The sequence below is a fragment of the Phytophthora ramorum genome (assembly GCF_020800215.1).
Source record: "Phytophthora ramorum isolate Pr-102 chromosome Unknown Phyram_PR-102_s0001, whole genome shotgun sequence".
Taxonomy (NCBI): Eukaryota; Oomycota; class Peronosporomycetes; order Peronosporales; family Peronosporaceae; genus Phytophthora; species Phytophthora ramorum.
This window is the reverse complement of record NW_027150647.1, coordinates 5,834,882-5,862,754: the sequence shown is the minus strand read 5'-3', so window position 1 is coordinate 5,862,754 and position 27,873 is coordinate 5,834,882. Positions and strand designations below refer to the sequence as shown.

The window sequence follows — 27,873 nt, the reverse complement described above, 5'->3', positions numbered from 1 at the left end:
TTTATAAAACGGTGTCTAATTCGTTCGCGGACTGTGGCGATTGCTGCAGTAGCATCAATCGCTACTACAGTCTGTAGCAGCTCTACAGGGAAGGGTTCTGCGTCGCGACCAGCTGTGTGGACATACAGGAAGACATTGGCGGACGTTAGTGGACATTTTCGGAAAATGTAGCCATTTCCATGCATGTTGAAGTTGTACGCACCGTTTGGTTCACGCCGCACTCGACGCGAGCGACTTTGACGGACCCCAGCGCATCGATGGCCACAGGTGTGTCCTCATCCTCCAAGGATCCGGTGCCGAGCTTTCCGTAGCGACCACTTCCCCAGCAGTAGAGCGTACCATCGCCTACAGCAGCAAACGAGCAATGATGTCAGGTCAATCGATGTGGCAGGGGGCAGCACAACGTACTGGACACTGCAGCTGAGTGCTCTTCCCCGCACGAGATGTGGGTGATCTCCTTGAACAGCAGCGTTGATATGACCTCCGGATCCTGTACGAATTGGTAGCTCTTTTGTCGAGCACCATCGTAGCCCGATTGAAACAATGACTCGTTCTCAATGTCGCCCTGTGCATCACCCTCTGTGAGCAACCAAACATCAAGATAACTTCATAGTCTACTACATACCAGTCCCAGTCGCCCGTTCTCCGCGAGTCCCCACGCATACAGTGTCCCTGCGCCAGCCAGGGCGATGCGGCACTGCGAGTCCTCGGCTTCAACACCCTCCAAATTCGCCTTCATTCGAGCTCCCACCTAAATGGATTGAGAAAAGCGATAGACATCATTGAGCAGCTCCAACATGTTAAAGGCAGCCGTTGGTGCTTACCCCGTAAGGGATTGATATCACCGGGATCTTCACTCCTGAGCTGCTAGGAGCTTTCTCATCGTCACCTGCACTAAACACACTCATTCCCAACTGCAGAACAAGCAACCGTGCATGTTAACAACCCGAATAGATCAGACCACTTCAGAATCCGCTTGCTCACCCTTGCTGGGTCGGGATCAACGCGAGTCTGAGCGACCATCACTGCCTTCGCCCCAGCCTTCTGCGCCGTCAAAATCTGCACACAACAACGTGGCATGAATCAAGGGATTGCATCTCTCTCAAACGAAGCATCGAGGCTTACCTGCTTTCCCAGTACGTCTTCTTTGTGCGAAAGTATAGACCACGGTCGCCTTCCAGGGGTCTGAAGCTGCTCGAGCAACAGCTCGCCATGCTGACTCTTGCGTATCATGACTGCAGGAATCGTGAAGGCAGCACTGTCGCAATCCTCGTCATCCACCTCAAGCGAGAAAGCGTCGGCCTCAAGAAAGTCAAAAATGACCACGACACCCACAGCACCCGCGTCTTGGGCATCTTTGACCAGCGCAACTAAAGAATGCATGAGCCGCCCAATAAGTTCACTCGCCTCGAGAGCGTCTGCATCAAAAGCAACGTCTTCTTGGCCAAACTCCAGCACGGCGATGCGGCCAACAACCTCATCCGGCCGGACGTACAAACGCAGGCTTGATAACCTCTCGGGCGAATAAAAAAGCTGTGCCCGCACTCCTGTAGCGCTCAATGGCGGGCCAAAAGCTGCTGGTACACACGGAATCTCCAGCAGTTCCGGAGGGCACGTTGAGTCCACTAGCAGCGATACCCAGTGGCCTGTGGATGTCCCTCGATCAAGTAATGCAATTTTGCCAGTACAGCGGGCGAGACTCGATCGGAGGTGCGCGTCTGAGCGATTATACACTGCAGCGCTCAACGCTGCTGCTGCTGCAGGCGATGCAGCTGATACACTTGAGTTCGTCTGAAAGGAACTCCCGAAGTCAGCGGTGGGCAATGGCACGGCGAAGACTGAGCCTGTGATCGCACGCGAGAGTTGTGCCGGCTGAGATCCGAACCTTGCACACAGCGCAATCGCACGCAGAGACTTGTCTTCGGCGTCTTTTTCATCGTCGTTAGCCCCACTAGGTCGACGACGATAAGGGAACTGGTCAATGGTGAGGGAGACCTGAACGCGCGAGGCCACAGCTAGCGCATGCTCCTTCCCAGCTGCAATGTGGTGCACATTGAGAGCAGAGAGCGCAGCGTTCTCCAGAGGCGTGAAGGCGCTCTCACGTGCGTCCGAGGCACCACGCCGCTTCCAAGCGCCCCACTCAAACACGTGTCTTGTTGGTGCACGACCAGTAGCGAACACGTGGTTGCCACCCACCGCAACACTGTCGATGGGCTCCTTGAGTGCGTCGATACGCGTCGGAGAAGGGATGTACACGAAGTTGCTGCCGCTAATGTTGGGGTCCAAGAAGCCTACACGAAAAGCGTCCGCGAACCCCAGGCCTAACTGCCCATCGGAGCCTTCCCCCCAACTGAACACGCTGCCGTCTTCCGTCACGACCAACGTGAAGTAGTAGCCACAAGCGATCTGCGTCACCTTCATCTCCTCGAAGTAGCTCGAGTCCAGTTGCATTGGCAAATCGATCACGGGATACTCTCGACCGTTGTGTGGGTCGAATTGGGATCGAAAGATGGCGTCGCTGCGCTCGGAACTCTCATCTGCTGTAGCAAAGTCGCCATGCCCGAGTTGTCCGTAGCCACCAGAGCCCCAGGTATACACTAACCCGCCTGCGCTCAGAGCGACTGAGTGGTGGCTACCAAGTCGCGAGTCAACAATGACAACGTCATTCAGATCGTCCACCCTAGTGGGTTGTCTGCGAATCACCCCACCTCCACCGCTAAAACTGCTGCCGTCTTGTGACGACGGCGGCAAGAGGAAGCCAAAAGAACCTGGTACGCCCGCACCCCACGTGAACACCTGACCATCAGACGCCACAGCGCTCGCGTGCGTCTCGCTCAGTGCTACGCGGGATATACGCAACTCGTTGTTCTTGAAAAATGCCGCCAGCAAGGGAGACGTCACGTGTCGGGTGAGCTCCATGTGAGCATGACACAAGTGGGCTCGAGCGTTGGCACCAAACGAATACACTGCGCCATGGTGAGCGAACTGCTCCACCTTTTGCTGTCGTAAGCGCTCTCGCTTCTTCTTGCGTGTGACGACCACGTCCTGGATCTTCTGGGCTGCTTGGGACAGCTCCTGCTCCACTTTAAGCTGCAGATCGAGACGAAGTTCAGCTGCTTCTCGACGCGCCAGCATCCCCCGGGTGCACCTCTGGAGAACTAGAGCGGCTTCATCCTCTGACAGGTACTCTCGCTGCACGAAGCAACGTAGCAAGTTCACGATTTTAGGCGTCTGCTTGACCCAAAGGATGAACCGCGCACGGGGTAGATCCTGCTCGTCATCGAGATCGCAGTGCACGAAGCACTGGCGAGTGAGCTCGGCCACCTCACGCATTGGACACAGCGCTGCAAGTCTTGGGCCCAAGCCTTTCGTGGCCTTCGACAAGCCGCGGACTGCCGACTTGATGAGAATCCCCAGCTCGTCGCGCGTGATGGCGCCCGAGTCGTCAAAGTCGAAGATGTCAAACACAGCCCCCGCCTTCTCGTCCAGCTTCCCATCCGCGGTGGAAAGTGCCAACGCGGTAAGGAACTCGAGTCCATTCACGATGCTGCTGCTGTGGGTGTTCTGGAAAGTGGCGAACCATCGATGCAGCATCGTCTTGAACAGCGGATTGCTACGAAGCCCCACGAGGTCTTCAAACTGCTGGAAAGTGAGGCAGAAGTTGAACGACAGGCGACGCAGCCTCATCGACAGGAATGCAATCTCATCCAGCCCCCTACCAGCACACACAACAACGTTAGCTATCAAAAAGCAGCAGCTCGTGGCATCTAGGACGCACCAAACTTGAGTGAGCAGCACCAAGTGGCTCAAAACGGCAGCATCCTGCTCTCGGTACTGGACTCGAGAGAACCGACCTCCCATCGTTGAGCAGCGTCACCTTCTTGCCTCGGGGGAAGGCAATCCGCAGTCAAGACGAAGAGCCGCGACGCGCTCGAGGGTCGTTAAAATGCTGGCAGGGATTTCGGGCTGCAGGTCGCTATCGAGCAGCATATTGGCATGGCTCCAACCTTAGCAATGCTCGACATACTTGTCCAACATCGATGGGGAATTCACGTCGTGCACACCACACCATCCATTTTCAATAACGGATCCCTTGCAGTTTTTGGAGCGAAAACTAGGAGGTATGGGGGACGACGCCGAGCCGTCGCAGATACTGGAGCACGTGTTCCTCGGTTCCAGAGCGCACGCGCGTGACAAGGAACAGCTACAGCGTCTGCGCATCACGCACATTCTAAATGTAAGTTTTGGTCTGCATGCTGGACAGGAAGACGGAAGCTGATGGATGATGCAGGTGACGCCCCCGAAGAAGATGGACCCGGTGGCGGGAGTGCCCAATTTCTTCGAGAAGGACAAGGCGTTCACGTATCGACGCTGCCCCATCTTCGACAACAAGGCGGAGGACATTTCGGGGATGCTGGAAGGCTGCATCGCCTTCATAGACCAAGCCAAGTACTATGGTATCTTCCTCTGTTGGTGGGGGCTTTGCTACAAGATGGAGTTGCTAACGATGGCCAAGTACGGCGTGTGGTGTGCATTCTCCTTCCATCTTGATCAGGCAGGATCCTCGTTCACTGCAACAAAGGAGTGAGTCGCTCGTCGTCCATGGTCGTGGCGTACCTCATGAAGCTGCGATCCATGAGCTTCGAGCAGGCGTTGGCGTTCGTAGTCGAGCGTCGTGCTATTGCCAACCCGAACGAGAGCTTCCGTCGGCAGCTGGAAGAGTATGAGCGCCGTCTGAAGCGCACTGTACCAAAGGATAAAGGGGCTAGAGCTGTACGCGGACCGGCAGGGCCACAACTGCCTCCGACACCAGCATCTGACGGCAACGATGAAGCTGCTGCTGCTTCTATTGGACCACAACTGCCGCCGCACCTCATGCGAGCTCGGAAAGTCGAGCCAGAACCCGCCAGTGACGATAGCAACGGCGACAGCGTGACACTGCAGAAGGAGGAGGAGGAGAAGGTGGTCATCGGACCCAGTTTCCCCCCGAACCTGAAGCGCCATCGAGTCGATGCGGACGGAGACACGTCCAGTAAGAAGAAGAAGCTGGACCGTGAAGAGTGAGCTTGCTGGTGCATGTAACAAGGCTGCTCTGCAACGAAATGTACAGACGATGTATTAGCATAGCTCTCTCAGTGCTCGTGTGGGTTGTGCGTTGCGCGCATAATGAATCCTTCTTCCTGGTACGTGAAGTCGTCGAAGTGGTGGCCCTCGCCGTTCTTCTTGTTGACAGGAGAGTCCACGGCCGCCATGTTCTGGAACATCTCGGGCACGTTCGTGATGTCGTCCACGCTCGAGACGTTGGGGACGAAAGGAGGCTCTATCTCCTTGCGCATAAGCTGGTCCCAGTCGATGGACTCGTAGAACGGGTGGGCCATGATGTCGCGGCCGCCGTTGGGGCCGCCACCGAGTCGCCGTGCGGGGTCGCGGTTCAGCAGCTTCGAGATGAGCGACCGCGCAACCGGCGAAATGTGCGAGGGGTAGATCACCTCCGACTGCATAATGTTCTTGAACATCTGCCGGCGGTTGCGATCCACGAAGGGAGTTCGCCCTGTCAGCATCTCGAACAGCAGGATGCCATAGCTCCACCAATCCACCACCTTCCCGTACGGTTGGTGGCGCAGCAGCTCGGGTGCCATATACTCGGCTGTACCGCAAATGGTTTTCATGCCCGAGTCGGACTGAGAGGCGCGGATCGCGCCTTCAACAAGTTGCCCTTCCTTCGACAAACCGAAATCGGTCAGGGCGATGTTCCCCTTCGGGTCCATCAAAATATTCTCCAGCTTCAGATCGCGGTAGGCAATCTGCTTGCTGTGTAGGTGCATCAGTGCTGTGAGCAACTGTGCCATGTACAACCGCGTACGGTCCTCCGCGAACCGCTTCGACTTGCGCAAGTGGTAGAACATGGAGCCGCCCGGGTAGTAGTCCATGATCAAGTACAGCTTGTCGGCATTCTGGAACGCGTACCGCAGCCGCACCACGTACGGGTGGCTGATCTCCTTTAGGATATGCTGCTCCGCCTTTGTATTCTCGATCTGGTCGTTCTTGATGATATGCGACTTGACGAGGATCTTCATAGCATAAATCTGGCCGGCATTCTTGCCGTCCTTCTTGCGAACCAGAAGCACCTTACCGAAGGCGCCGCGACCGACAACCTTGAGTAGGTCGAAGTCGTTAATAGAAAGCGGCCGCTTCTCAGCCTCTTCACGCTTCCGCATAGCCTCCATTCGCTGCGTGTGCTCGGCCAGTTTCTCGTCGGATGGCACCTTCGCAGCATTGCCATTCGGACTCATGCGCGGTAGCTTGTTGTGCAGCATCATTTGAAGGTCACAGCAACCAGAACACACCCGTTTCGGCTCGCTAAATCCTGGGAGGAACAGGCGATCGGAGCACGACGTGCAGACCAGACGCAAGCACATGCGGCAGTATCTCCGGCGGTGCAAGACGAAAGTGGTCTTGCACAGGTAACAGCAGTTCTCGCCATCGCCCCCCTGCTGTTGAGACTCCAGTGTCGGCATGCGATTCCCGCGGATGAACGAGTCCGAGCGAGCCACAAACGTGTCGTGCACCCACTCGAGTGTCAGCTCGACCTCGCCGTTACCGTGTGCCGTCGGCACTCTCTCGTCGCGCAGTGAAAACCATCGACGGTCAGCGCGGTTCAAGCCCACCTCACTCATGTTCACAACGACCTGGCCCAGCGACGTGTTCATCGGGAAGGATCTGTCTTTCACTATGATCACAACTTTAGCCTCGCTCGACGTGACGGGGAAGGAGAAGGTCTGGTTCCACTCGGGGTCCATCGTGTGCTTATGACTGCCCACCGTCTCTTTCTTCTGTCCCGCGCACTGCACCACCGCGAACGGGTTGTTGTACGGTTGTCCAGTCAGCCGTGCACGATTAACCGTGACAATGAGTTTGTTCGGGAACGTTGCGCGGATAGCATGCAGCGAGTCCTCGATGCCATTGGCAATGGACTGCAGGAAAACGAACGCCGATGTCTGCACCGAGTGGACCGTCCACTCGCGGTTGTTCGCCTCGCCCGAAGTGCGTCCCACCGACAGCGAGGTGCATCCAAGTCGTGCTTTCGAGGACCCGATCACCGTGAACATGGGCTCCGTCGAGGCCTCAAAGTTCACCGCCTTCTCACGCAGCATCTCCCTCAGCGCGTTGCTATCCCCCGACGACACCTGGTGCGTCGACTCAATGAACGCAATGCCGCCAACCCGCTGCTCCTCGTGCCCACTCAACGAGGACAGAAAGGACTTGAGCAGCACGCCGGCGTTGTCGTGCACGATGAAGCTGATCTCCTGCGCCGCGTTGGGCACAATGTAGTTCTTCCAGACGTACGCCACGTGGGCCTCGGGCGTGGCCGAGTGCAGGATCTTGGCTCGGTGGCCATTCACGACGCAGAAGTTGGTGCTCGGGTTCAAGATCACGACGCCGTAGCCTCCCTGGATCGCCGTCTTCAAGTACGGGATCATGGAGCCCTGGAAGCCCGTCTTGGGGTGGATCGTGCGGCTCCACATGCCTGGCTGCATACCTGTCGTTAATATATAGTAAAGCATTAGTAAAACTGCTGAGAAGAAAAAGACAAAAGCCGGACCTTCGCCCGGCTGCATGAAGACGCAGAGCTTGGGACACGCCGCGTAGTTGTGCGAGACGAAGACGCTGCAGCGCGCCTCGGCCTTGGAGTTGGGGATGAAGATCTCGCGCAGGTTGAGCTCGCTCTTGAGCTTGGCGTGGATCTGCGCCACGAGCGTCTGCATGAGCTCCTCCACATCCTCCTCGCTCTTGAGGCTGAAGTTCTTGCCCGCGCCTGCAGCAGTCAGCAGTCAGTTCAGTCTACACAGTCACCACACACAGGAGGAGGACGCAGCTACGCACTGCGGGAGCTTAGACGCCGCATGCCGCCGTCCCGGGGAGAAGCCGCTTGGAAACTGACGCCGACGGATGAACTCGTCGCGTTGTGGACGATCACTAAGTACGAATATGGACGCAAATTAAAGCGAGCTAACAATGCAGGGCTGGAGGTGGTGCAAGTCGCCCGTGAGTCGTGTGGTCTTCCGCGGCCAGCGCGTTCATGTGAAGAGGGACGACGTGTTTCACCTGGCGGGGAACAAGGTACTGCAAGAGGCTGTGGACATTGTTTCTATTGGAGACTGACGTATCAATTGCAGATGCGCAAGATGTACTGGTTCGTGAGGCAGCGCGACGAGTTCTTCTCGGACGCGCACTTGCTCAGCTTCGGCGGCTCTCAGAGCAACGCGATGTTGGCGTTGGCGCAATTGGCCGATGCCAGACAAGTGCCTTTCACGTATTTCAGTCGGGAACTGTGCCTGAGAGAAGAACAGGAAGAGGGGAACCTGGCGCTGGCTATGAGCTTGGGCATGAAGCACGTGCAGCTGCATCCTGACGCGTACCACGAACTGGTTCGCACTCGCGACTTTGCGGCGTTTCTGGATGGAGAGCTGCGACTTCCACCGGGCACGAGGAGTCTGTACGTCCCACAAGGAGCTGCGTTCCCGGAAGCGCAGGACGGCGTGAAACTGCTGGCTGAGGAGATCAACGAGTACGTGGAGACGCAGGATAAGCGTTTCTCGGTTGTGCTGCCTTGTGGTACAGGCACGACGGCGCTGTACTTGGCGCAGCATCTCCACCCAGAGATCAAGTTGTACGCTGTCCCTTGTGTGGGCGACGCTGCGTACTTGCAGCTGCAGTTCCGCCAGCTTATTGACGAAGACCCGACGCTACAACTGCAGACGGCATTGCTGCCGCAGGTCTTGACGCCCGAGCGGAAAAGCCACTTTGGACGACTGTGGTGGCCGCTGCATGACATGTACCACGAGGTGCTGCAGGAGACCGAGGTGGACTTCGACCTCGTGTACGGCGCGTTCGCTTGGCACACGCTGTTTGCAGGACGATGAAGTGCTTGACGAAGTGCTGGATCGCGGTAGGCTGGGTGTTGCTTCGAGACTTGATGGGGAGGTTAGGGAGGAGGACTCTACTGGTAGCGAGCGAGAGCTCATGTACATTCACACTGGAGGCACGTCTGGCAACGCCACCATGCTGGCGAGGTACAGGCGCAAGGATAGACAAGCGTAGAGCGGCGCAGAGATCCCGGATCCGCGAAACGGCGCACCGCGTCGGGTGGATCGCCTCAGCCAAAAAGGGAGCGAGATAAAGCGAGCTGTTGCTGCTGCGCTAAAGGATCAATAGCTTGTCGGAACACGCGTCAACGATGTCGTTCCGCGAGCTGCGAAACCTGACGGAGATGATGCGTGCACTGGGCTACCCGCGCCCCATTTCGATGGAGAACTTCCGAACGCCCAACTTCGAGCTGGTGTCGGATCTGCTCTATTGGATGGTGAAGAAGTACGACCCGAGCTCGAGCGTCACGGAGGAGATTGACACGGAGGACGACCGGGTGGAGTTCCTCACGCAGGTGGCGACGGAAGTACTGGCCAAGGCTCGCATCCGACTCAACCCGAAGCGGCTCTACGCAGCTGACGGCTTTGCTGTCAAGGAGTTGATCAAGTTGGCTCGCGTGTTGTATGAAGCCTCGCGGATCGACCTCGCTACACAGCAAGAGCCTGACGACGACGACGACGAGGTGTCGGTGAAGTCTCTGTTGGGCTCACGTGTGAAGGACCCGAAGGCCACTCGGCAGCTGGCATCGGACATCACGCAGTCCGGTGCCAAGCTGTACGATCTCCTGGAGACGGAGCTCGATGTCCGTGATGCACGACAACAAGCCATCCGTTTCTTGGACGCGCTCTCCACCAACAACGAAAACTCGAGCGAGCAGAAGTTCCTCGAGCGCAGTATCCAGGAGATTTTGGTCAACCTGCAAGAGAACGTCGAGCTGACTGAACGCCAAGTCGTGGAGCTGGATGCCGAAGAGAAAGCTCTCGCTGCTAAGATCAAGAAGGCGCAGACAGACCTCGAACGCAGCGAAAAGCGGCTCAAGAGCTTGCAGCATGTTCGTCCGGCGTTCATGGACGAATACGAAAAGCTGGAGAAGGAGCTGGAACGCCAATATGCCATCTACTGTGAGCGCTTCCGCAACCTCGACTACCTGCAACGCGAGCTGGACTTGCACAACAGTCGTGAGATGAAGAAGCTCGCTGAGAACGACAGGTCGCTCAAAAAGCTGCAGAAGAAGTTCCGTGACGACGAGCTGGCCATCTTGCGTGGAGAGCAGGAGGACCAGATTGAGAACTCGATGCTGGACGCGATGGAGGCCAACAATAACAACAGACATAGTGGTAAAGCACGGCAAGCGAGCATCCCCGGGAGCAACCAGAAGGGCCGTGCTGCTGTGAGCAAGAAGAAAGCTGGCTCTGACGAGGACAGCTCGGACATTAGTGGCAGCGGCAGTGGAAGCAGTGACGACGACGATTCAAGTGACGAAAGCGCTCCCGATGGCGTAGCTCCAAGCGCTGGAGGGAAAGGTGCTGCTGCAGATGGCTCGGACTCGGATCAGGTGTCACTAGCGGACTCTGGTGAGCTCATTGACAACGATGATGACTCCGGCTCCGATGCTGGCTCTGGCTCTGGCTCCGGTTCAGGATCGGGGGCATCGGGCTCGGAGACAAATTCAGACTCCGACCAAGACTTCTGAGCTCGTGTTTGCTAGCTGCCAATAGGAAGACCTGCGAGAAGAAAGGATGTCCTCTGCGACTTCTAATCTTTGAGGTAGTCAATCAACAGCGTGATCCCAATTTGTTGTGCCTTTAGGAAATTGCTACAACGTCACCGGGGCTGGTTCATTTACTCAGGGTTCACATGCAGTTTCACAGAATCGGCCGTAGAATGGGCGCTGTCCCGACCGGATGTTCGGGCAACAGAACTGACGTTGTATATGAAGATGGCGCTTGTGTTGCGGGTCCCTACTGCCGGCTCGGGTGCTCATCTTCGTTCAGATAATGCTTTAAGGAATCTGGAAATCGATCGCCCACCATTGCTGCCATTGCTAGCATGAGCTCTCGGTGGTTTTGCTGACGCTGAAGGTCTTTTTGACGTCGACGTGCATCACGCTCGCGCTTTTCCTGCTCTCGTCGTGCCTGTTCTGCCTCTAGTCGATGGGTGTTCTCAATCTGCTGTGCAGCCATAAGCTGCAGCAGCAAGTCCATGACCCCGGATGGCTGCGTCTCACGAGTTGAAGCTGGTCGGGCCGTATCACCAGCGGGCGGTGGCGTCGCTCCCGAATCAGACAGAACCCCACCTCCTTGGTGGTTCACTGAGGTCCTGTAGGTATGGCGGTTCGATCCTGCTCTAACAGCGGATAGTGTACTTGCAGGCGTCGAAGCTTCTTCTGTCTCTGTCGCAGTATCATCCCAACTTCCCATCAGCTCCCGTACACGAGAAATCGGCATCCAAACCTTCAGCTTCTTCCGGCCACTCGGCGTCTGGTCCTCACTGAAGCGTCGCTTGCCCTCCACACTCCTCCTCAACACCCCAATACCCCCCGCCGATATCTGCGGCACCGTCTCATCCCCCGTCATTTGCAGCCTCCTGCCCTCCACCACCGGTCGATATTCCTCCTCCATCTGCTGCAACCTGAGTGCCAGGTCCCTCCCCTCCGCCTCCGTCATTTCATCCCCGTCCTCCTCCGAGCGCTGGCTGATGAGATCCCGCACCCTCCTAGCCTCCACTACGTAGTCCGGCACTCTGGCACCCCGCGAACAGTACAGCATTTTCGTGAACTTGCGTTTGAGGCTGTCCACGCCTCGGAACGGGACGGCAGACGGCCGCTGGTGGTTGAAATCGTAGGCCACGCGCAGCCAGTCCTCGTCCGTTCGCGGCAGCACGGCGCGCACCTTGGCGTTCAGGCGCTGCATCTCGTCTTCAGAGTAGTTGACCGTGCCCAACCTGGTGTTCCTGGTGCTCATTGCATTCATCTAGCGATTTCCCAAATCAAAATTCGATGTTTTCAAGCGGTTTATGTGGTCCACTTCAACATTTTGATTTTTGTCTCTCGCCAGCGAGAATACAAAATCGGCCTAAAATGGTGGAAGCCGCTGCGTCGACGCCGTCCTCGTTCGACGCGTGGCTGCTGCAGAAGCTGCGTCTGGAGTGGAGTTCGCGCGAGTTCGGGGGGCTTCTGACGGCCCCAAAGTTGGCGGAGGCGCGCGGCAGCTTCCCGCACCTGGAGACGCCCATTAAGGTGCGACTGCTGCTGTCCTTATTGAGCATCCGCCGAGACGAAGCCGACGCTGCTGCTGGCCAGAAGGAGGTGGACGCGCTGCTGCGACTGGCCGAGAGCGACGCCGAGGAGTGGGTCAAGGTCAGCGGCGGCATCGTCAAGCAGTTCCTGGTGCTGCAGGCCGACGGACAGCCCGCAGACTCGTATTTGCACTCCCAATTAGAGGCCACCGCCTCAAAAGTGCTGCAGGTGGTGGCTTCCTCTCCTAAGAAGCGCCGAAGCGGAGGCTCGTCGCAGGTGGCGCTCGACGACTTTTTCTCGCTGGAGAACGGACTGCTGAACGCGTCGCTGCGGCCGCAGGTGGCGCCCGCGACCACCACGCACTTCACCGTGAGCGGAGAGGACGACGACGCCCATGGGAAGGAGGACGAGGTGAGCGAGTCGCCCGTGAAGAAGCCGCTACACCGGCCGCAGATGGCGCGGCCGCTGGGGGCGTCGGGTGCCATGGCAGCTTCGACGGCGGCTACAGCGTCGACGGCGACGCGTTTGACGCAAGCGGCGGCGAAGCCTCCGGTGGGGAAGAAGAAGAACCTGACGGAGCTGTCGTCGGAGATCCGACGCAAGGCTGACGCGGGGCGCTTCAAGCGCCAGAGAAGCCGCATTTCCATGATTGATATTAATGAGGTGAAGCAGATCGAGTCGGAGAAGGCGCAGAAGGCGGAGGAGAGGAAGAAGCAGAAACTGGCTGCCAAGGAGAAGGAGAAGGAAAAGGCCAAGGAGAAAGAAAAGGAGAAGACCGGCGCTGCAGCGCCTGGGGTGACTGCCAGTACGGGCGACAAGAGCGGAGCGCTGGAGGAAGGTGCTGCGTCCACTGTCAACGAGGAGCACGCTGCCATTGCCGCTGACATCTTTGCGATGCACCAGCAGCCGGGCCCGGACGAGTCCGTGCAGCAGTACTCCCAGCAGCCGTTGCAACCTGAGAGCATCACGGAGCAAACTGAAGTGAATCAGGGCGAAGATGGAGACGACTATGTCCCGGACGGAACGCAGGCGTTACTTAACGCCGCCTTCCACTCGACGCAGGACATCATGAAGGAGGTTGTGAGCCAGCAAAACCAGCAGATGCAGGGTCAGCACCAGCCGATTCAGCAGCAACAATTGCAGCCACCCGTATTCCAGGATTTGTACCGGACCCAGCAGCAGATGCAGATGCACCACTTGGCTCCTCCCCAGCCGCAGTATCACCAGGGCTTTGAACCGGAAGATGCCACGATCAACAGCAACGCTACCGGTGGATTGCCGATGGGCTTCGGAGGTTATGGGTATGGCTCTACTGCGGGGTACTACGGCGACCAGTTCGGCAACTACGGCACCACCCAAGATCCCAACGTGTTTGGCTCAGCAGGGTACACCAACTCCGCTATGGGCCAGCCACTCAACGGCATGGGATTGCCGCCTCTTGGTGGTCGGCAACTAGCCTTCGACAACGCGCTGCAGCAGCAGCAGCAACAACAGCAACAACAGCAGCAGCAGCAACAACAGCAGCAGCTGCAACAACAGCAGCAACAACAGCAGCAGCAAAACAACGGAGGATATATGGGTGGATCAGGAGAATACTGGAGATAGGCAGGATACCGACACGTCGCTGCCGACAGGGGCAGCTGCATTGTGCTCGAGTGATGAACATTTGTATCGAGAGAAAAAAAACAGTTATCCATCGTTGACTCGCTTCTAAGTATTAGAATCGCAGGTAGTAGTGGAACGCGTGGATGTACGGGAAGCCCCCCACACTTCGTACGCAGTCACTCGGTTCGTAGCCGTCCGGAATAGAGAAACTCGACACGTTCTGCGGCCCCACGTGGACGTTCAGCAGGTCAAACGTCAGCAACATGGTCGGCTGTCCGTCGATAAGGTTCTCCTCCGTCAGTCGAATAGGAACTGGACCGGTAAAAACCAAGGTTTGTAAGATGTCGAGTCTAGAGATGAACCAGGTATCACTCGTACCATTCGTAGCAACATCGCTGTACACATGCACACGGACATCTTCATGCGCGTGCATCCAGTGTTCACACACCTTACCTCTCACACTCTCCATCGCCTACATCCCACCGCCGTCAGCTTCATCACCTTGTTCAATTGAATAGACTATATAGCGTACCACAAACTCCTGGACAAAAGGGATCTCGGGCGTTGGCATCGTATCCCCTAAATACGCGCGCTCGCACTTGCGGAACTCCCCGCTCTTGACCATGAACTCTTGTTTCTAGCCAAAAAGCCTCAGTACCCAAAGAGATAAATGACCAAATAACCAATAGATTCTACCTCGTCGTAGCGCCGCACGAAGGTTTTCCCTGCGTTGTAACCTTCCACCATTTCGGCCCGCGCGAGCTGCTGGTCGAAGTCGTACTGGACTCTCATCCTCCCCATGGACGGCGGATACTCCTGTCGAGGGTCGGTCAGGTGCGACAGAACTTGCACCTCCGCCTGGAATTGACGCGGCAATTGAGGTGGAGAACGTGCGCCGTTGACGCTGTGGACGAACAGAAGCAGGAGAAGAGAGAACAGCAGGGGCGCCATGTCGGACTCGAGCAGCTACGAAAGATTTTGATCGGCGTCGTTTCGCGATCTTTTGACAGGCTTCGGTGGTCGCAATACAAATATCAAGACTACATTCGGTAGCTGTATCATTATAGCTACAGACTAGTACTTCAATTACCCTCTCTCGGTCGCATCACTTACCCTGCTCGATCTCACTTTTGTATGCTGCTAACCTTGATGTCTCCGAATCCAGTGCTGATGCAAGCGTGGCTGGTGGCTTGGGCTGCACTCGCAGTCAGTTTCCAGCCCTCCGTCCCGCAGTACATCGAGTCCATGTAGATCTCAATCATCACCGAGCCATCGGTGCGTTGCGTCGCAGAGAAGCTGGCGAACGAGCTTGAGCTATGACAAGAGCCGTCAGCCAAGTATGTAGTGACGCTGGATAGTGCTGACTCGGAGCACCCTTTTCCGGAGATGTACTTCTGCACCGTCACGAACGAATTCCAGTCAAACGCGACAGCCACATCCTCGTGGTATGTTCGAGTAGAGCTGCACACAGTGCTGGTGGGCAAGGGCCCAGCATAACGGCAACCGGCTGACAGCACACACACATCGACGCTCAGCGGGGTTGCAACCCACATCATCGGAGTCGATGGCAATTTACAGCCATTTACGTTTGAACTGTAGACCGCAGTTACCGTCAGGAACAGCGGCGTCGCTCCACCACCGTACAGCTTGGCGTCCACAGCACCAGTAGATCCCCTCGCACACGAGTTGCTGGTGGCCTGTTCGGCTGTGACGGCGAGAGTCGCTGGACCGCGGCCACAGCTTCCAGACTCGGCGTACGTCATGATCGTGGCCGATCCGTCTGCCTTGCGGATCGCCCTAAAACTCGTACTCGAGCTCGATCGATGGCACTTGGTGTCCGCAACATACGTCCCAATGCTGGAGAGAGCTGTCGCGCTACAACTCTTCCCGCTGCCGTATTTCTCCACGATCACGTATGGATTCGAGCCGAACACGGCTGCCACATCCTTCTGGTAGCTTGAGGTAGACGTACAAATTGTGCCATTATAAGGCGAGGATCCACCCGTGCAATAGTTTGACGATACGCAAGATTTCTTGTCCACCACCGCTGAAAAGAGCTGCGTCGGCACCGCTGGCAGCTTGCAGTCACCCATTTTGGTATCGTAGACCATCGTTGTCAACAAATATTGCTGAGCTGCGTCGCTACTGTACACTTTAGTGTCAGGGATGCCATTTCCATCACTGGCGCACGAGTTGCCTGTGACTTGCGCTGCAGTCAAAGCGAGCGTCGCTCCAACTGTATCGCAGATCGACGAGTCCGTGAACATATTAATCGTAATGGCACCACCCTCCTTTCGTGTAGCTTTGTAGCTCGCACTGGTGCCTGTCTTGTGGCATGTGCTGTCCGCGAGAAAGGTCGTGATACTCATGAGTCCTCCTGAGTAGCAGCTTTTTCCGGGAGCGTACCGCTCCACGATTATGTGTGGAGTCCCTCCGAACAAGTTGGCCATATCCGTCTTGTACGTTAAGATCGAAGTGCACGCAAAACCTGTAAACGGAGCGGAAGTACCAGAACAAGCACTCGTCGACTTGCAGGCACTTGAGCTTTCGAGGGTCGTCACGACTTGCGTCGGCACTGCCGGCGGCTTGCAACCTCCTGTGAAGGAGCCATAACTCACTATTGATGAGTAGACTGTGGCAGTCGCTCCACCGCCGTACACTCTCATGTCCAAGACGCCATTGGCATCACTGGCGCACGAGTTACCCGTTGCTTGTGCTGCCGTCACAGTCAGCACCACTCCACTTACCGTAGCACACATGTCAGAGTCAGTGTACGTCACGACTGCCGCAGAGCCGTCCAACGCTCTTGTCGCAATAAAGCTCGCCGTGTTGCCAGTCTTGTGGCACCTGCCGTCTGCCACATACGCCGTGATACCCGCCAGCTTCGTTGCATCGCAAGACTGCCCAGCAGTGTACTTCTCCACGATCACGTATGGATACGTCCCGAATGCATTAGCCAAATCGTCCTTGTACGTCAGCGCTGAACTGCATAGCGTTCCCGTGAATGGGGCAGCTGCGCCACTGCAAGTCGATGATGCAACACAAGCAGTATCCGTAACCACTGCCGTTGCCACTTGTATCGGTATTCCAGGAGACCGGCAGTTGGCAACGTCCGTGTCGTAGAGCATTGTCGAGGACAACACCGTCGAAGAAGTACCCGACGACGTCACGCCGGCCCCGTACACCTTCGTAGAACCAACGCACGTATTCTCCTGCGCTACCGTAACAACTGTTGCATCAGTAGTCGTGGCACAGGTGGCGTCCGCGTAAAACTGAATTGACGATGAGCCATCCGGCTTGCGTACAGCCCTGTAACTAGTCGATAAATCTTTCTTGTGGCAGTCTCCGTCTGCCCAATACGTCTTGATGCTCGTGAGCGCTGCAGAAGCGCATCCAGAACTGGTGTACGTCTCCACTGTCACAAAAGGAGCCGAGCTGAATTCAGTAGTCATGTCCACCACGTATGATGCCGAAGAACTGCACAATGTGCTGGTAGTAGCTGGAAAATTCTGGTTCGAACAAACCATCGTTGTCACACAGGATGCTGCATCAAGCGGGTCGACTTTTACTGCCGATACCATGTTTGGCACGTCTGCAATTTTGCAAGAGCCCGCCGCGGAAGCGTAGGTCTTCGTCGACAGCAAGTAGACCGGGGTTGTGCCAGAACTGTACACCTTCAAGCCCTTCGCTGAATCGCACGTAGTCAAATCGGCCGTTGTAACACTCGTAAGGGCCCCTAGTGAGGTGCAGGTATCGTCCGAGTACAACTACCAACTGCATTGCTGACTGCTCTGTAACTTGTTGATGCGGTCTTTTTGTGGCAGTTGCCGTCCGCCAAGTATGCAGTGACTTTCGTAATAGTAGAGGTATCTGTGCAGTCGGTATACTCCTCGATAGTCACATACGGATTCGAAGTGCCGAACAAAGTCACGAGCTTCGTCCCGATAAATTCGCCACTCGCAGTGCCATCCGTCGTCGAGCAGCTAGTAGCTGAAAAAAGGCCGTCCCCTCCTGCCGCACTACACGCCGACGAAGACCACGAAGTAGGAGCAGCGCAAGCAGAAGCACTTGCCGTGGCTGTCACTATCAGTGGTGGTGCCGTCGTCGAAACATGAGCTGTGCACGAAGGCCCCACATCGTATTTAGCGGAAACGTCCAAGTGAACAGGCTCGCAGCTGCTAACAAGAACGCAAGCGCGCTTAGGCTTTGCAGCCTGAAGGGCTTCATCGCACCGGTGACTCGAGGAATCTGCGGGGCACTTTTGACAAAAGATTTCGTGACCATTGCGAAGCGGCACAAGAACGTCCCCAGTAACTTGGTACTGCAGTAGCATGCCACGAACATGTTTTCAATCGCCTCTCCATGCCCCGACAAATAAGCGTAAGTATGGCTCATTATAGCTGGATCCTCACTAAGGTAAACTATTTTTTTATAACACTTCAGACATGAAACGAAATTGCGCTATACTCAGAAAGTAAAGCACTTTTGATTTATATGCATGCATTGCAACGTCATCGTCTATGATTCGGAAGCCAGGATGCTATAGGTAACTTGCCTCAATACAACCAAGAATTCCAAAGAAAACGAGAGATACTTGAATCCAAAGCGCTGCCATTTTTGTCGGTGGCGCATCGCTTGTGAGGGTTTCCCTTGTCCAGCTTGGTGTTGCTTTCGGCGTATCAGCTGCTGACGAAGACGTTGACGAAGACCCGCACGTATCCCCTTCCCAGCCGCTTTGGCAAGACAGGCATTCGACTCCTGTCCCGCTACTTTGATCACATCGTACGTTGTTGCAATGTTCTGGTGTCGCGCAATATTTATCACACACCGATCCCCAGTAGCCGTCCGTGCAGCCTGAAGCTGCACCGCTACTGTACACTTTGGTGTCAGGGATGCCATTTCCATCACTGGCGCACGAGTTGCCTGTGACTTGCGCTGCAGTCATAGCGAGTGTCGTTCCAGCTGTATCGCAACTCGCCGAGTCTGCGAACATATTAATCGTAATGGCACCATCTTCCTTTCGTGTAGCGTTGTAGCTCGACACAGCACTCGTCTTGTGGCACTTGCTGTCCGCCAGGTACGCCGTTTGGCTCGACAATTTCGTGCCGTCGCAGTTCTTTCCAGAACTGTATGATTCCACAACCACGTATGGCTTAGTACCAAACAGTGCCAACAAATCGCTTGAATACGTCAGAGACGTACTGCACGCAGTGCCAGTCCAGGGATCCACCGTGCCGCTACAAATCGCCGTTGCCGTGCATGCAGTCGAAGAAGCTGCCACAGTCGTCGTCACCGACGTCGGAACCGAAGGAGACACACACGAACCCGAGTTATCGTCGTATCCCAGCGCCGACGTCCAGTAAAGAGTAGTTGTTCCGGCGCCGTAGACCTTCGTGTCCACGATACCATTCGCATCAGCAGCACACGACTGGCCCTTCGCCTGAGTCGACGACACATCCAGCGTAGTCACCGCGCCTGCACACACATCACTGCCAGCCGAGGTCTTGACAATCGCCGAGCCATCCGCCGCTCGCGTGGCGACGTAGCTCGTCGTCCCTCCCGTCTTGTGGCATACGCCATCCGCCAAGTACGTCGTCTTGCTCAACAGTTTTGTACCATCGCACTGCTTGTTAGAAGTGTATGACTCCACCATAACGTACGGCTTCGTACTAACTAGCGCCAACAAATCATTCGAATACGTCAGAGACGTACTGCACGCAGTGCCAGTCCAGGGATCCACCGAACCGCCACAAACCGCCGTTGCCGTGCATGCAGTCGAAGAAGCTGCCACAGTCGTCGTCACCGACGTCGGAACCGAAGGAGACACACAGGAACCCGTGTTCGTGTCGAATCCCAGCGCCGACGTCAAGTAAAGAGTCGTTGTTCCGGCGCCGTAGACCTTCGTGTCCACGATACCATTCGCATCAGCAGCACACGACTGGCCCTTCGCCTGAGTCGACGACACATCCAGCGTAGTCACCGCGCCTGCACACACATCACTGCCAGCCGAGGTCTTGACAATCGCCGAGCCATCCGCCGCTCGCGTGGCGACGTAGCTCGTCGATGCACTCGTCTTGTGGCATACACCGTCCGCCAGGTACGTCACAATGCCTGCCAAAAAAGTAGGGTCGCAGTTCTTTGAAGTTTGGTATGACTCCACACTCACATAAGCGCTGGGCCCATACATCGTAGCAACATCGGTTTTGTAGCTCGCAACGGTGTTGCAGGCCGTCCTAGTATATGGGACAGCAGAGCCTGCGCAACCTGATGTCGCTGTACAAGTGTCGGTGGCTGCAACGTTGGTGGTTGCAAATTGTGTAGGCACCACAGGAGAGATGCACCCACCGTTACTTGTGTCGTAGCTCACAATCGATGTCAAGTACAACGTCGCTCCGCTGCCGTACACCTTCTTGTCTACAAGACCATTCGCACTAGTGTCGCAGGTATTTCCAGTACTCGGATCCGCCATAGCCGCCGTCCACGTGAATGTGGACCCCGCCGAGCCGGTGCAATCAGCAGTCGAGTACGTGAGTATCGACGCTGAACCGTCCGCAGCCCTAGTTGCTCGGTAGCTCGCTGCTGTGTCTGTCTTGTGGCACTTGCCGTCCGCCAGGTACGTCGTTATGCCAGTTAAAAAAGCTGGATCACAGCTCTTTGCTGCTGCGTATGATTCCACAAGGATGTAAGGGCTAGACCCGTACATCGTAGCTACGTCGGTTTTGTAGTTCGCAACAGTGTTACAGTTCGTCCTAGTATATGGGACAGCAGAACCTGCGCAAGTCGACGACGCTGTACAGGTATCGGTGGTACCAATGGTAGTTGAGAGCTGTGTTGGCACCGTAGGAGAGCTGCAGCCACCCACATTCGTGTCGTACCTCACAATCGATGTCAAGTAGAACGTCGCTCCGCCACCGTACACCTTCTTGTTCGCGAGACCATTCGCACTACCATCGCATGCATTTCCAGTACTCGGATCCGCCATAGCCGCCGTCCACGTGAATGTGGACACCGCCGAGCTGGTGCAATCAGCAGTCGAGTACGTGAGTACCGACGCGGAGCCGTCCGACGACCTCGTCGCTTTGTAGCTGACAGACGTATTAGTCTTGTGGCACTTGCCATCTGCCCAGTATGCCGCTATCCCAGTGATGTCGGCAGGAGCTGCACAATTCGCCGAAGAGTACGTCTCCACGATCAGGTACGGATTCGACCCGAAAAGGTTTTTAACTGCCACTTCAAAAGCGCCAGCTGTGGTGCCATCCGAGGTGAAACAGTTGACATCTGGATACAGCAAGCTGCTCAAGGCCCCGCATGTTCGAACTGCTGAGCACGAGCCGCTGCCGGTGACAGGCACTGCATTCACTTGAACAGGCACTCCTGGGCTCGAAGGGTTTGCACCACATTGACTTGCCGCAGTGTAGAGAGTGGTTGCTGTCAGACTGATAGGAGTAGCGTGAACCGGACGTGCAAGTGCTGCAAGCAAAGCAGCCACACCAAGGCTACGAAGCCCGAAAGGCTTCATTACGATCACTGGGCGGTAGTCGCTGGCGGTCGCAGTCGCTAGGTCGCTTGGTCGCTTGGCTGCTTTCAGAACTCGGCAACTTTGAGAATGAATCATTTTGGTGCACCGTTGCCCAGGACCAGCACTGGTGTCTTGAAATGCGACCGTTCTCATGTCATTGCCCCAAATTAGAACCTTGTTATTTGCATTTCCGCTAATAGAAATAACACATTTGAGTATTTTTGCCCAGCGAATCTACCAATAGAAGGATTCTAAAACTGCACGCCGCCAATCGGGCATTCCACAAATATCTGGCAGGAATCGTTCGTTACGTGATATTGAGTGTGCACGACCGCATCACTAAAGACAACACAGGTAAAAGCATGTTTGTTATTCTTGACAAGTATGGGTGGGTTCAGTGAAAAGTGTAGGAAGGCTAGGCGTAACACTGTCGATGAACAATGGTTTTCATACTTCTGTAATGATGAAAACTGGCTGGTGGATCTGTATCCGCAGCAAAGCCAATGCGTAGCGAAAAGTTGCAAAAGATGCTAGCTACGCTAGATAGGTACTATGAAAAAGACTGGAGCAGAGCATCACGAAACACGCCCCTCCGCGCACGAAGAAGGATCTAAAGGCGATTATCTCGGCTCTCTATGTGCACGCTTCCACCAACTCTGACGACCTGGACGCGGCGCTAGTGGCCACAATGTGGTACCTGTACGATTGTGGCTCCGATGCTGAGCAATTGGAGAAGGCACAGCTGTGCGTATATCCTGGTGACCATACTACAAGGTGACAATCAATGCCTTTATTTTCTATAGTGCTAACTATTACTTATGGTTATGCCGTCGCTTCGGTCCTCCAGCAAACACCAGGAGCCCGCATCTTTCCCCAATTTGCTGCTGCTGCTTCCCTGTGTACGACCGATGCTCGAGGTGAGAACGAAGACCTCGCCCTGATCTCTCTGTTCAACCGCGAGATCGATGAAGTGCTAACTATCACAGCGCCGTAACCACATCCAAAACGTACAGCTCTCGACGCTAAACCCTACATCAATCGATTTTAGTCACTGTTACAGAACTGCCTGTGGTACAGGGTAGTTGACTCACCAAGCGACATCGCACTTCTTCAGGCGTGGCGGAGCCATGTACGCGAACATTGACAGTCGAATCGGTTCCGACTGGGTTGTCGACCAAGAGCGCTGGAACATGTTCCGCGTGAGCAAGGCCTTTTCCTACATGCTGAACACAACACACGAGGATCAACAAGTAGCACGTCAGTTGAGTGGGTGGGGTCAATAGGCACGCGTCCGGCCTGGATGATGTCGTCAAATCCCGCGTCGACAAGCTGCATTAAGTCCTCTTCTCGGTGGCAGCGGGGTTTCCAGAGCTGGCCTGGAACATTGACACCCAGGTGCTGGAAGTCTTGTTGGTGACGCCGATTTTGTATTTCCCCGATATGCAGCACCACCGCCCAAGCTGTTCTTACGTTGTTCACGTCCGCGAAGCACTCGATTCGCTCGCAATACGTGGCTCCAAACTGTTGGCATGGTCGCTCACGCTCCGCGCTGCCTTCAAACCGCCTCCTGAAGAAAAGGGAAACGCAACAACAGCAGCTTAGGTCAATATGTTCGCTCTTCTGTAGAAGCAGTCGCAGTAGTTTAGGGAGCGGTTGCTCCGTCAAACACGTGTGGAGAAAAGACTTGCAGCATTGGAGTTGACGGCGGAGTATATTGGCAATCACGCACAGAAAACTACACTGCAACCTCTCGAGGATTCCGCGCAAGGCCAACCAAAGCGAGCTCGTAAGTGTGCCTCCAAACCGTCAGTCACGGCGTGGTTCAAGTGGTTTACTGTTGTGTCACGCATGTACGAATCAACCACTGTTAGTAAGGCAATCTTTCATGAGTTCAGGTATGCAGTAGCATTCATGAACCTGTGCTTACCTTCAGGCTTCAAACTGGATCCGTCGCCCCCTGCGTTTAAGGCAGAAGTCCACAAACTCGGCGTCGAGACAGAATTGCAGACGCTGAAGTTCTTGGCGGCCCAGGGGCCTCGAGACATTGCCGTTGGTCCTGTCGTCAAGGGCATGCGTGCGCTGCATAAGACTGGCGATCTGGATGACCTTCTTGGTCAGTACCGGGAGCGCATCTTCGAAGGCGACATTACCGATCCGACGCCGAAGGCTGCACTACCCATATTTCTTTGCTTCGCCTGAGGTGTGGCATTCACAACGAACGACACAAACACGATGGATACAAGTTCTATTTCAGTAAAGTCAGTATTATGTTGGCAAGCAATACAGGCAAGCCGTGGGCGAAGGCAGCGCGTACCGTGTAGATAGACAGCCTACATATAAAGAGACACAAACACAGCACACACAGACATAGGCACAAAGCCCTTGACGGGAATTGAACCCGCTCCTCCAGACCTAAAGGCCCGGCGCTCAACCAACAAACTCCGTAGACAGGAATCAAGCACACATTGACACGCGAGCAGGTGTGTGGTAGCAGGGTCCGTGCCAGCGTCGGACCTGCAGATCTGCAAAGCCAACAGGTGTATCGGGGCAGCACTCTCCATTGCCTACATCCCACCGCCGTCAGCTTCACCACCTTGTTCAATTGAATAGACTATATAGCGTACCACAAACTCCTGGACAAAAGGGATCTCGGGCGTTGGCATCGTATCCCCTAAATACGCGCGCTCGCACTTGCGGAACTCCCCGCTCTTGACCATGAACTCTTGTTTCTAGCAACAGTAAAAAGACTCAGTATCCAAAGAGATACATGACCAAACATCCAATAGATTCTACCTCGTCGTAGCGCCGCACGAAGGTTTTCCCTGCGTTGTAACCTTCCACCATTTCGGCCCGCGCGAGCTGCTGGTCGAAGTCGTACTGGACTCTCATCCTCCCCATGGACGGCGGATACTCCTGTCGAGGGTCGGTCAGGTGCGACAGAACTTGCACCTCCGCCTGGAATTGACGCGGCAATTGAGGTGGAGAACGTGCGCCGTTGACGCTGTGGACGAACAGAAGCAGGAGAAGAGAGAACAGCAGGGGCGCCATGTCGGACTCGAGCAGCTACGAAAGATTTTGATCGGCGTCGTCTCGCGATCTTTTGACAGGCTTCGGTGGTCGCAATACAAATATCAAGACTACATTCGGTAGCTGTATCATTATAGCTACAGACTAGTACTTCAATTTGGTTGACTTACCCTCTCTCGGTCGCATCACTTACCCTGCTCGATCTCACTTTTGTATGCTGCTAACCTTGATGTCTCCGAATCCAGTGCTGATGCAAGCGTGGCTGGTGGCTTGGGCTGCACTCGCAGTCAGTTTCCAGCCCTCCGTCCCGCAGTACATCGAGTCCATGTAGATCTCAATCATCACCGAGCCATCGGTGCGTTGCGTCGCAGAGAAGCTGGCGAACGAGCTTGAGCTATGGCAAGAGCCGTCAGCCAAGTATGTAGTGACGCTGGATAGTGCTGACTCGGAGCACCCTTTTCCGGAGATGTACTTCTGCACCGTCACGAACGAATTCCAGTCAAACGCGACAGCCACATCCTCGTGGTATGTTCGCGTGGAGCTGCACACGGTGCTGGTGGGCAAGGGCCCAGCATAACGGCAACCGGCTGACGGCACACACACATCGACGCTCAGCGGGGTTGCAACCCACATCATCGGAGTCGATGGCAATTTACAGCCATTTACGTTTGAACTGTAGACCGCAGTCACCGTCAGGAACAGCGGCGTCGCTCCACCACCGTACAGCTTGGCGTCCACAGCACCAGTAGATCCCCTCGCACACGAGTTGCTGGTGGCCTGTTCGGCTGTGACGGCGAGAGTCGCTGGACCGCGGCCACAGCTTCCAGACTCGGCGTACGTCATGATCGTGGCCGATCCGTCTGCCTTGCGGATCGCCCTAAAACTCGTACTCGAGCTCGATCGATGGCACTTGGTGTCCGCAACATACGTCCCGATGCTGGAGAGAGCTGCCGCGCTACAACTCTTCCCGCTGCCGTATTTCTCCACGATCACGTATGGATTCGAGCCGAACACGGCTGCCACATCCTTCTGGTAGCTTGAGGTAGAAGTGCAGATTGTGCCATTGTAAGGCGAGGATCCACCCGTGCAATAGTTTGACGATACGCAAGATTTCTTGTCCACCACCGCTGAAAAGAGCTGCGTCGGCACCGCTGGCAACTTGCAGTCACCCATTTTGGTATCGTAGACCATCGTTGTCGACAAATATTGCTGAGCTGTGCCGCTACTGTACACTTTGGTGTCAGGGATGCCATTTCCATCACTGGCGCACGAGTTGCCTGTGACTTGTGCTGCAGTCATAGCGAGTGTCGCTCCAACTGTATCGCAGATCGACGAGTCCGCGAACATATTAATCGTAATGGCACCATCTTCCTTTCGTGTAGCTTTGTAGCTCGTCGTCGCACTCGTCTTGTGGCATACACCGTCCGCCAGATACGCATTCTTGGACAGCAGCTTCGTGCCGTCACACTGTTTTCCTGAAGTGTATGACTCCACAATCACGTACGGATTCGTACCAAACAGTGCCAACAAATCGCTTGAATATGTCAGAGACGTACTGCACGCAGTGCCAATCCAGGGATCCACCGTGCCGCTACAAACCGACGTGGCCGTGCATGCAGTCGAAGAAGCTGCCACAGTCGTCGTTACAGACGTCGGAACCGCAGGAGACACACACGTACCAGTGTCGTCGTCGAATCCCAGCACCGACGTCAAGTAAAGAGTCGTTGTTCCAGCGCCGTATATCTTATTGTCCAAGATACCATTCGCATCAGCAGCACACGACTGGCCCTTCGCCTGAGACGACGACACATCCAACATGGTGACCGTGCCTGCACATGCATTGCTGGTGGATGTTGTCTTGACAGTCGCTGATCCATCCGCCGCTCGCGTGGCGACGTAGCTCGTCGTCGCACCCGTCTTGTGGCACTTGCCGTCCGCCAGGTACGTCACAATGCCAGTTAAAAAAGCTGGATCACAGCTCTTTGCTGCTGCGTATGACTCCACAAGGATGTAAGGGCTAGACCCGTACATCGCAGCGACATCGGTTTTATAGCTCGCAACGGTGTTGCAGGTCGTCCTAGTATATGGGGCAGCAGAACCTGCGCAAGTCGACGATGCTACACAAGTATCCGCCATAACTATGGTTGTTGAGAGCTGTGTTGGCACCGTAGGAGAGCTACAGCCACCCACATTCGTGTCGTACCTCACAATCGATGTCAAGTAGAACGTCCTTCCGCTACCGTACACCTTCTTGTCTACAAGACCATTCGCAGTATTATCGCAGGTATTTCCAGTACTCGGATCCGCCATAGACGCCGTCCACGTGAATGTGGACGCCGCCGAGCCGGTGCAATCAGCAGTCGAGTACGTGAGTATCGACGCTGAACCGTCCGCAGCCCTAGTTGCTCGGTAGCTCGCTGCTGTGTCTGTCTTGTGGCACTTGCCGTCCGCCAGGTACGTCGTTATGCCAGTTAAAAAAGCTGGATCACAGCTCTTGGCAGCTGCGTATGACTCCACAAGGATGTAAGGGCTAGACCCGTACATCGTAGCTACGTCGGTTTTGTAGTTCGCAACAGTGTTACAGTTCGTCCTAGTATATGGGACAGCAGAACCTGCGCAAGTCGACGACGCTGTACAGGTATCGGTGGTACCAATGGTAGTTGAGAGCTGTGTTGGCACCGTAGGAGAGCTGCAGCCACCCACATTCGTGTCGTACCTCACAATCGATGTCAAGTAGAACGTCGCTCCGCCACCGTACACCTTCTTGTTCGCGAGACCATTCGCACTACCATCGCATGCATTTCCAGTACTCGGATCCGCCATAGCCGCCGTCCACGTGAATGTGGACACCGCCGAGCTGGTGCAATCAGCAGTCGAGTACGTGAGTACCGACGCGGAGCCGTCCGGCGACCTCGTCGCTTTGTAGCTGGCGGACGTATCAGTCTTGTGGCACTTGCCATCTGCCCAGTATGTCGCTATCCCAGTGATGTCGGCAGGAACTGCACAACTCGCCGAAGAGTACGTCTCCACGATCAGGTACGGGTTCGACCCGAAAAGGTTTTTAACTGCCACTTCAAAAGCGCCAGCTGCGGTGCCATCCGAGGTAAAACATTCGACATCTGGATACAGCAAGCTGCTCAGCACTCCGCACGTGCGGTCTGGTGAACACGAGCCGCTCCCGGCGACAGGCACTGCAGTGACTTGAACAGGCACTCCTGGGCTCGAAGGGTTTGCACCACATTGACTTGCCGCAGTGTAGAGAGTGGTGGCTGTCAAACTAACAGGAGTAGCGTGAACCGGACGCGCAAGTGCTGCAAGCAAAGCAGCCACACCAAGGCTACGAAGCCCGAAAGGCTTCATTACGATCACTGGGCGGTAGTCGCTGGCGGTTGCAGTCGCTTGGTCGCTTGGTCGCTTGGCTGCTTTCAGAACTCGGCAACTTTGAGAATGATTCGATTTGGTGCCCACACGGAAGCACCGTTGGCCCAGGATATATTGCTCTAGGCGGCTCTTGAAATGCGACCGTTCCGCGGATATTCAACGGATCGCCACAATC

The 27,873-nt window shown here is 55.7% G+C and overlaps 9 protein-coding genes across 9 annotated transcripts; 4 read left to right on the top strand and 5 right to left on the bottom strand.

Moving 5' to 3' along the window:
- Nucleotides 1-82: 82 nt before the first annotated feature.
- On the bottom strand, nucleotides 83-3,861 carry KRP23_1537 (E3 ISG15--protein ligase Herc6; the record flags this gene model as incomplete). The annotated part of the gene is made up of 8 exons (XM_067886191.1): nucleotides 83-112; nucleotides 203-345; nucleotides 409-565; nucleotides 626-751; nucleotides 825-914; nucleotides 985-1,059; nucleotides 1,126-3,715; nucleotides 3,779-3,861. 8 exons carry the CDS (start codon nucleotides 3,859-3,861, stop codon nucleotides 83-85), a joined length of 3,294 nt encoding a protein of 1,097 aa, XP_067752113.1.
- Nucleotides 3,862-4,123: 262 nt separating this feature from the next.
- Nucleotides 4,124-5,064, top strand: KRP23_1536 (Dual specificity protein phosphatase 2; the record flags this gene model as incomplete). Its single annotated transcript, XM_067886190.1, has 3 exons — nucleotides 4,124-4,237; nucleotides 4,292-4,457; nucleotides 4,556-5,064. The coding sequence occupies 3 exons, from the start codon at nucleotides 4,124-4,126 to the stop codon at nucleotides 5,062-5,064; spliced, it is 789 nt and encodes a 262-aa protein (XP_067752112.1).
- Nucleotides 5,065-5,785: 721 nt separating this feature from the next.
- Nucleotides 5,786-7,906, bottom strand: KRP23_1535 (RAC family serine/threonine-protein kinase-like protein; the record flags this gene model as incomplete). The annotated part of the gene is made up of 4 exons (XM_067886184.1): nucleotides 5,786-5,811; nucleotides 5,864-7,540; nucleotides 7,604-7,816; nucleotides 7,885-7,906. The coding sequence occupies 4 exons, from the start codon at nucleotides 7,904-7,906 to the stop codon at nucleotides 5,786-5,788; spliced, it is 1,938 nt and encodes a 645-aa protein (XP_067752111.1).
- A 110-nt stretch (nucleotides 7,907-8,016) lies between these two features.
- Nucleotides 8,017-9,102, top strand: KRP23_1534 (uncharacterized protein; the record flags this gene model as incomplete). Its single annotated transcript, XM_067886173.1, has 3 exons — nucleotides 8,017-8,121; nucleotides 8,178-8,881; nucleotides 8,955-9,102. The coding sequence occupies 3 exons, from the start codon at nucleotides 8,017-8,019 to the stop codon at nucleotides 9,100-9,102; spliced, it is 957 nt and encodes a 318-aa protein (XP_067752110.1).
- A 136-nt stretch (nucleotides 9,103-9,238) lies between these two features.
- KRP23_1533 (Clusterin-associated protein 1) lies at nucleotides 9,239-10,621 on the top strand (the record flags this gene model as incomplete). Its single annotated transcript, XM_067886162.1, has 1 exon — nucleotides 9,239-10,621. The coding sequence occupies one exon, from the start codon at nucleotides 9,239-9,241 to the stop codon at nucleotides 10,619-10,621; it is 1,383 nt and encodes a 460-aa protein (XP_067752109.1).
- A 268-nt stretch (nucleotides 10,622-10,889) lies between these two features.
- KRP23_1532 (uncharacterized protein) lies at nucleotides 10,890-11,900 on the bottom strand (the record flags this gene model as incomplete). The annotated part of the gene is made up of 1 exon (XM_067886150.1): nucleotides 10,890-11,900. One exon carries the CDS (start codon nucleotides 11,898-11,900, stop codon nucleotides 10,890-10,892), a length of 1,011 nt encoding a protein of 336 aa, XP_067752108.1.
- A 107-nt stretch (nucleotides 11,901-12,007) lies between these two features.
- Nucleotides 12,008-13,771, top strand: KRP23_1531 (uncharacterized protein; the record flags this gene model as incomplete). The annotated part of the gene is made up of 1 exon (XM_067886139.1): nucleotides 12,008-13,771. The coding sequence occupies one exon, from the start codon at nucleotides 12,008-12,010 to the stop codon at nucleotides 13,769-13,771; it is 1,764 nt and encodes a 587-aa protein (XP_067752107.1).
- Nucleotides 13,772-13,883: 112 nt separating this feature from the next.
- Nucleotides 13,884-14,722, bottom strand: KRP23_1530 (uncharacterized protein; the record flags this gene model as incomplete). Its single annotated transcript, XM_067886128.1, has 4 exons — nucleotides 13,884-14,083; nucleotides 14,150-14,243; nucleotides 14,304-14,408; nucleotides 14,468-14,722. 4 exons carry the CDS (start codon nucleotides 14,720-14,722, stop codon nucleotides 13,884-13,886), a joined length of 654 nt encoding a protein of 217 aa, XP_067752106.1.
- A 9,132-nt stretch (nucleotides 14,723-23,854) lies between these two features.
- KRP23_1529 (uncharacterized protein) lies at nucleotides 23,855-24,338 on the bottom strand (the record flags this gene model as incomplete). Its single annotated transcript, XM_067886117.1, has 2 exons — nucleotides 23,855-24,019; nucleotides 24,084-24,338. 2 exons carry the CDS (start codon nucleotides 24,336-24,338, stop codon nucleotides 23,855-23,857), a joined length of 420 nt encoding a protein of 139 aa, XP_067752105.1.
- Nucleotides 24,339-27,873: the final 3,535 nt, after the last annotated feature.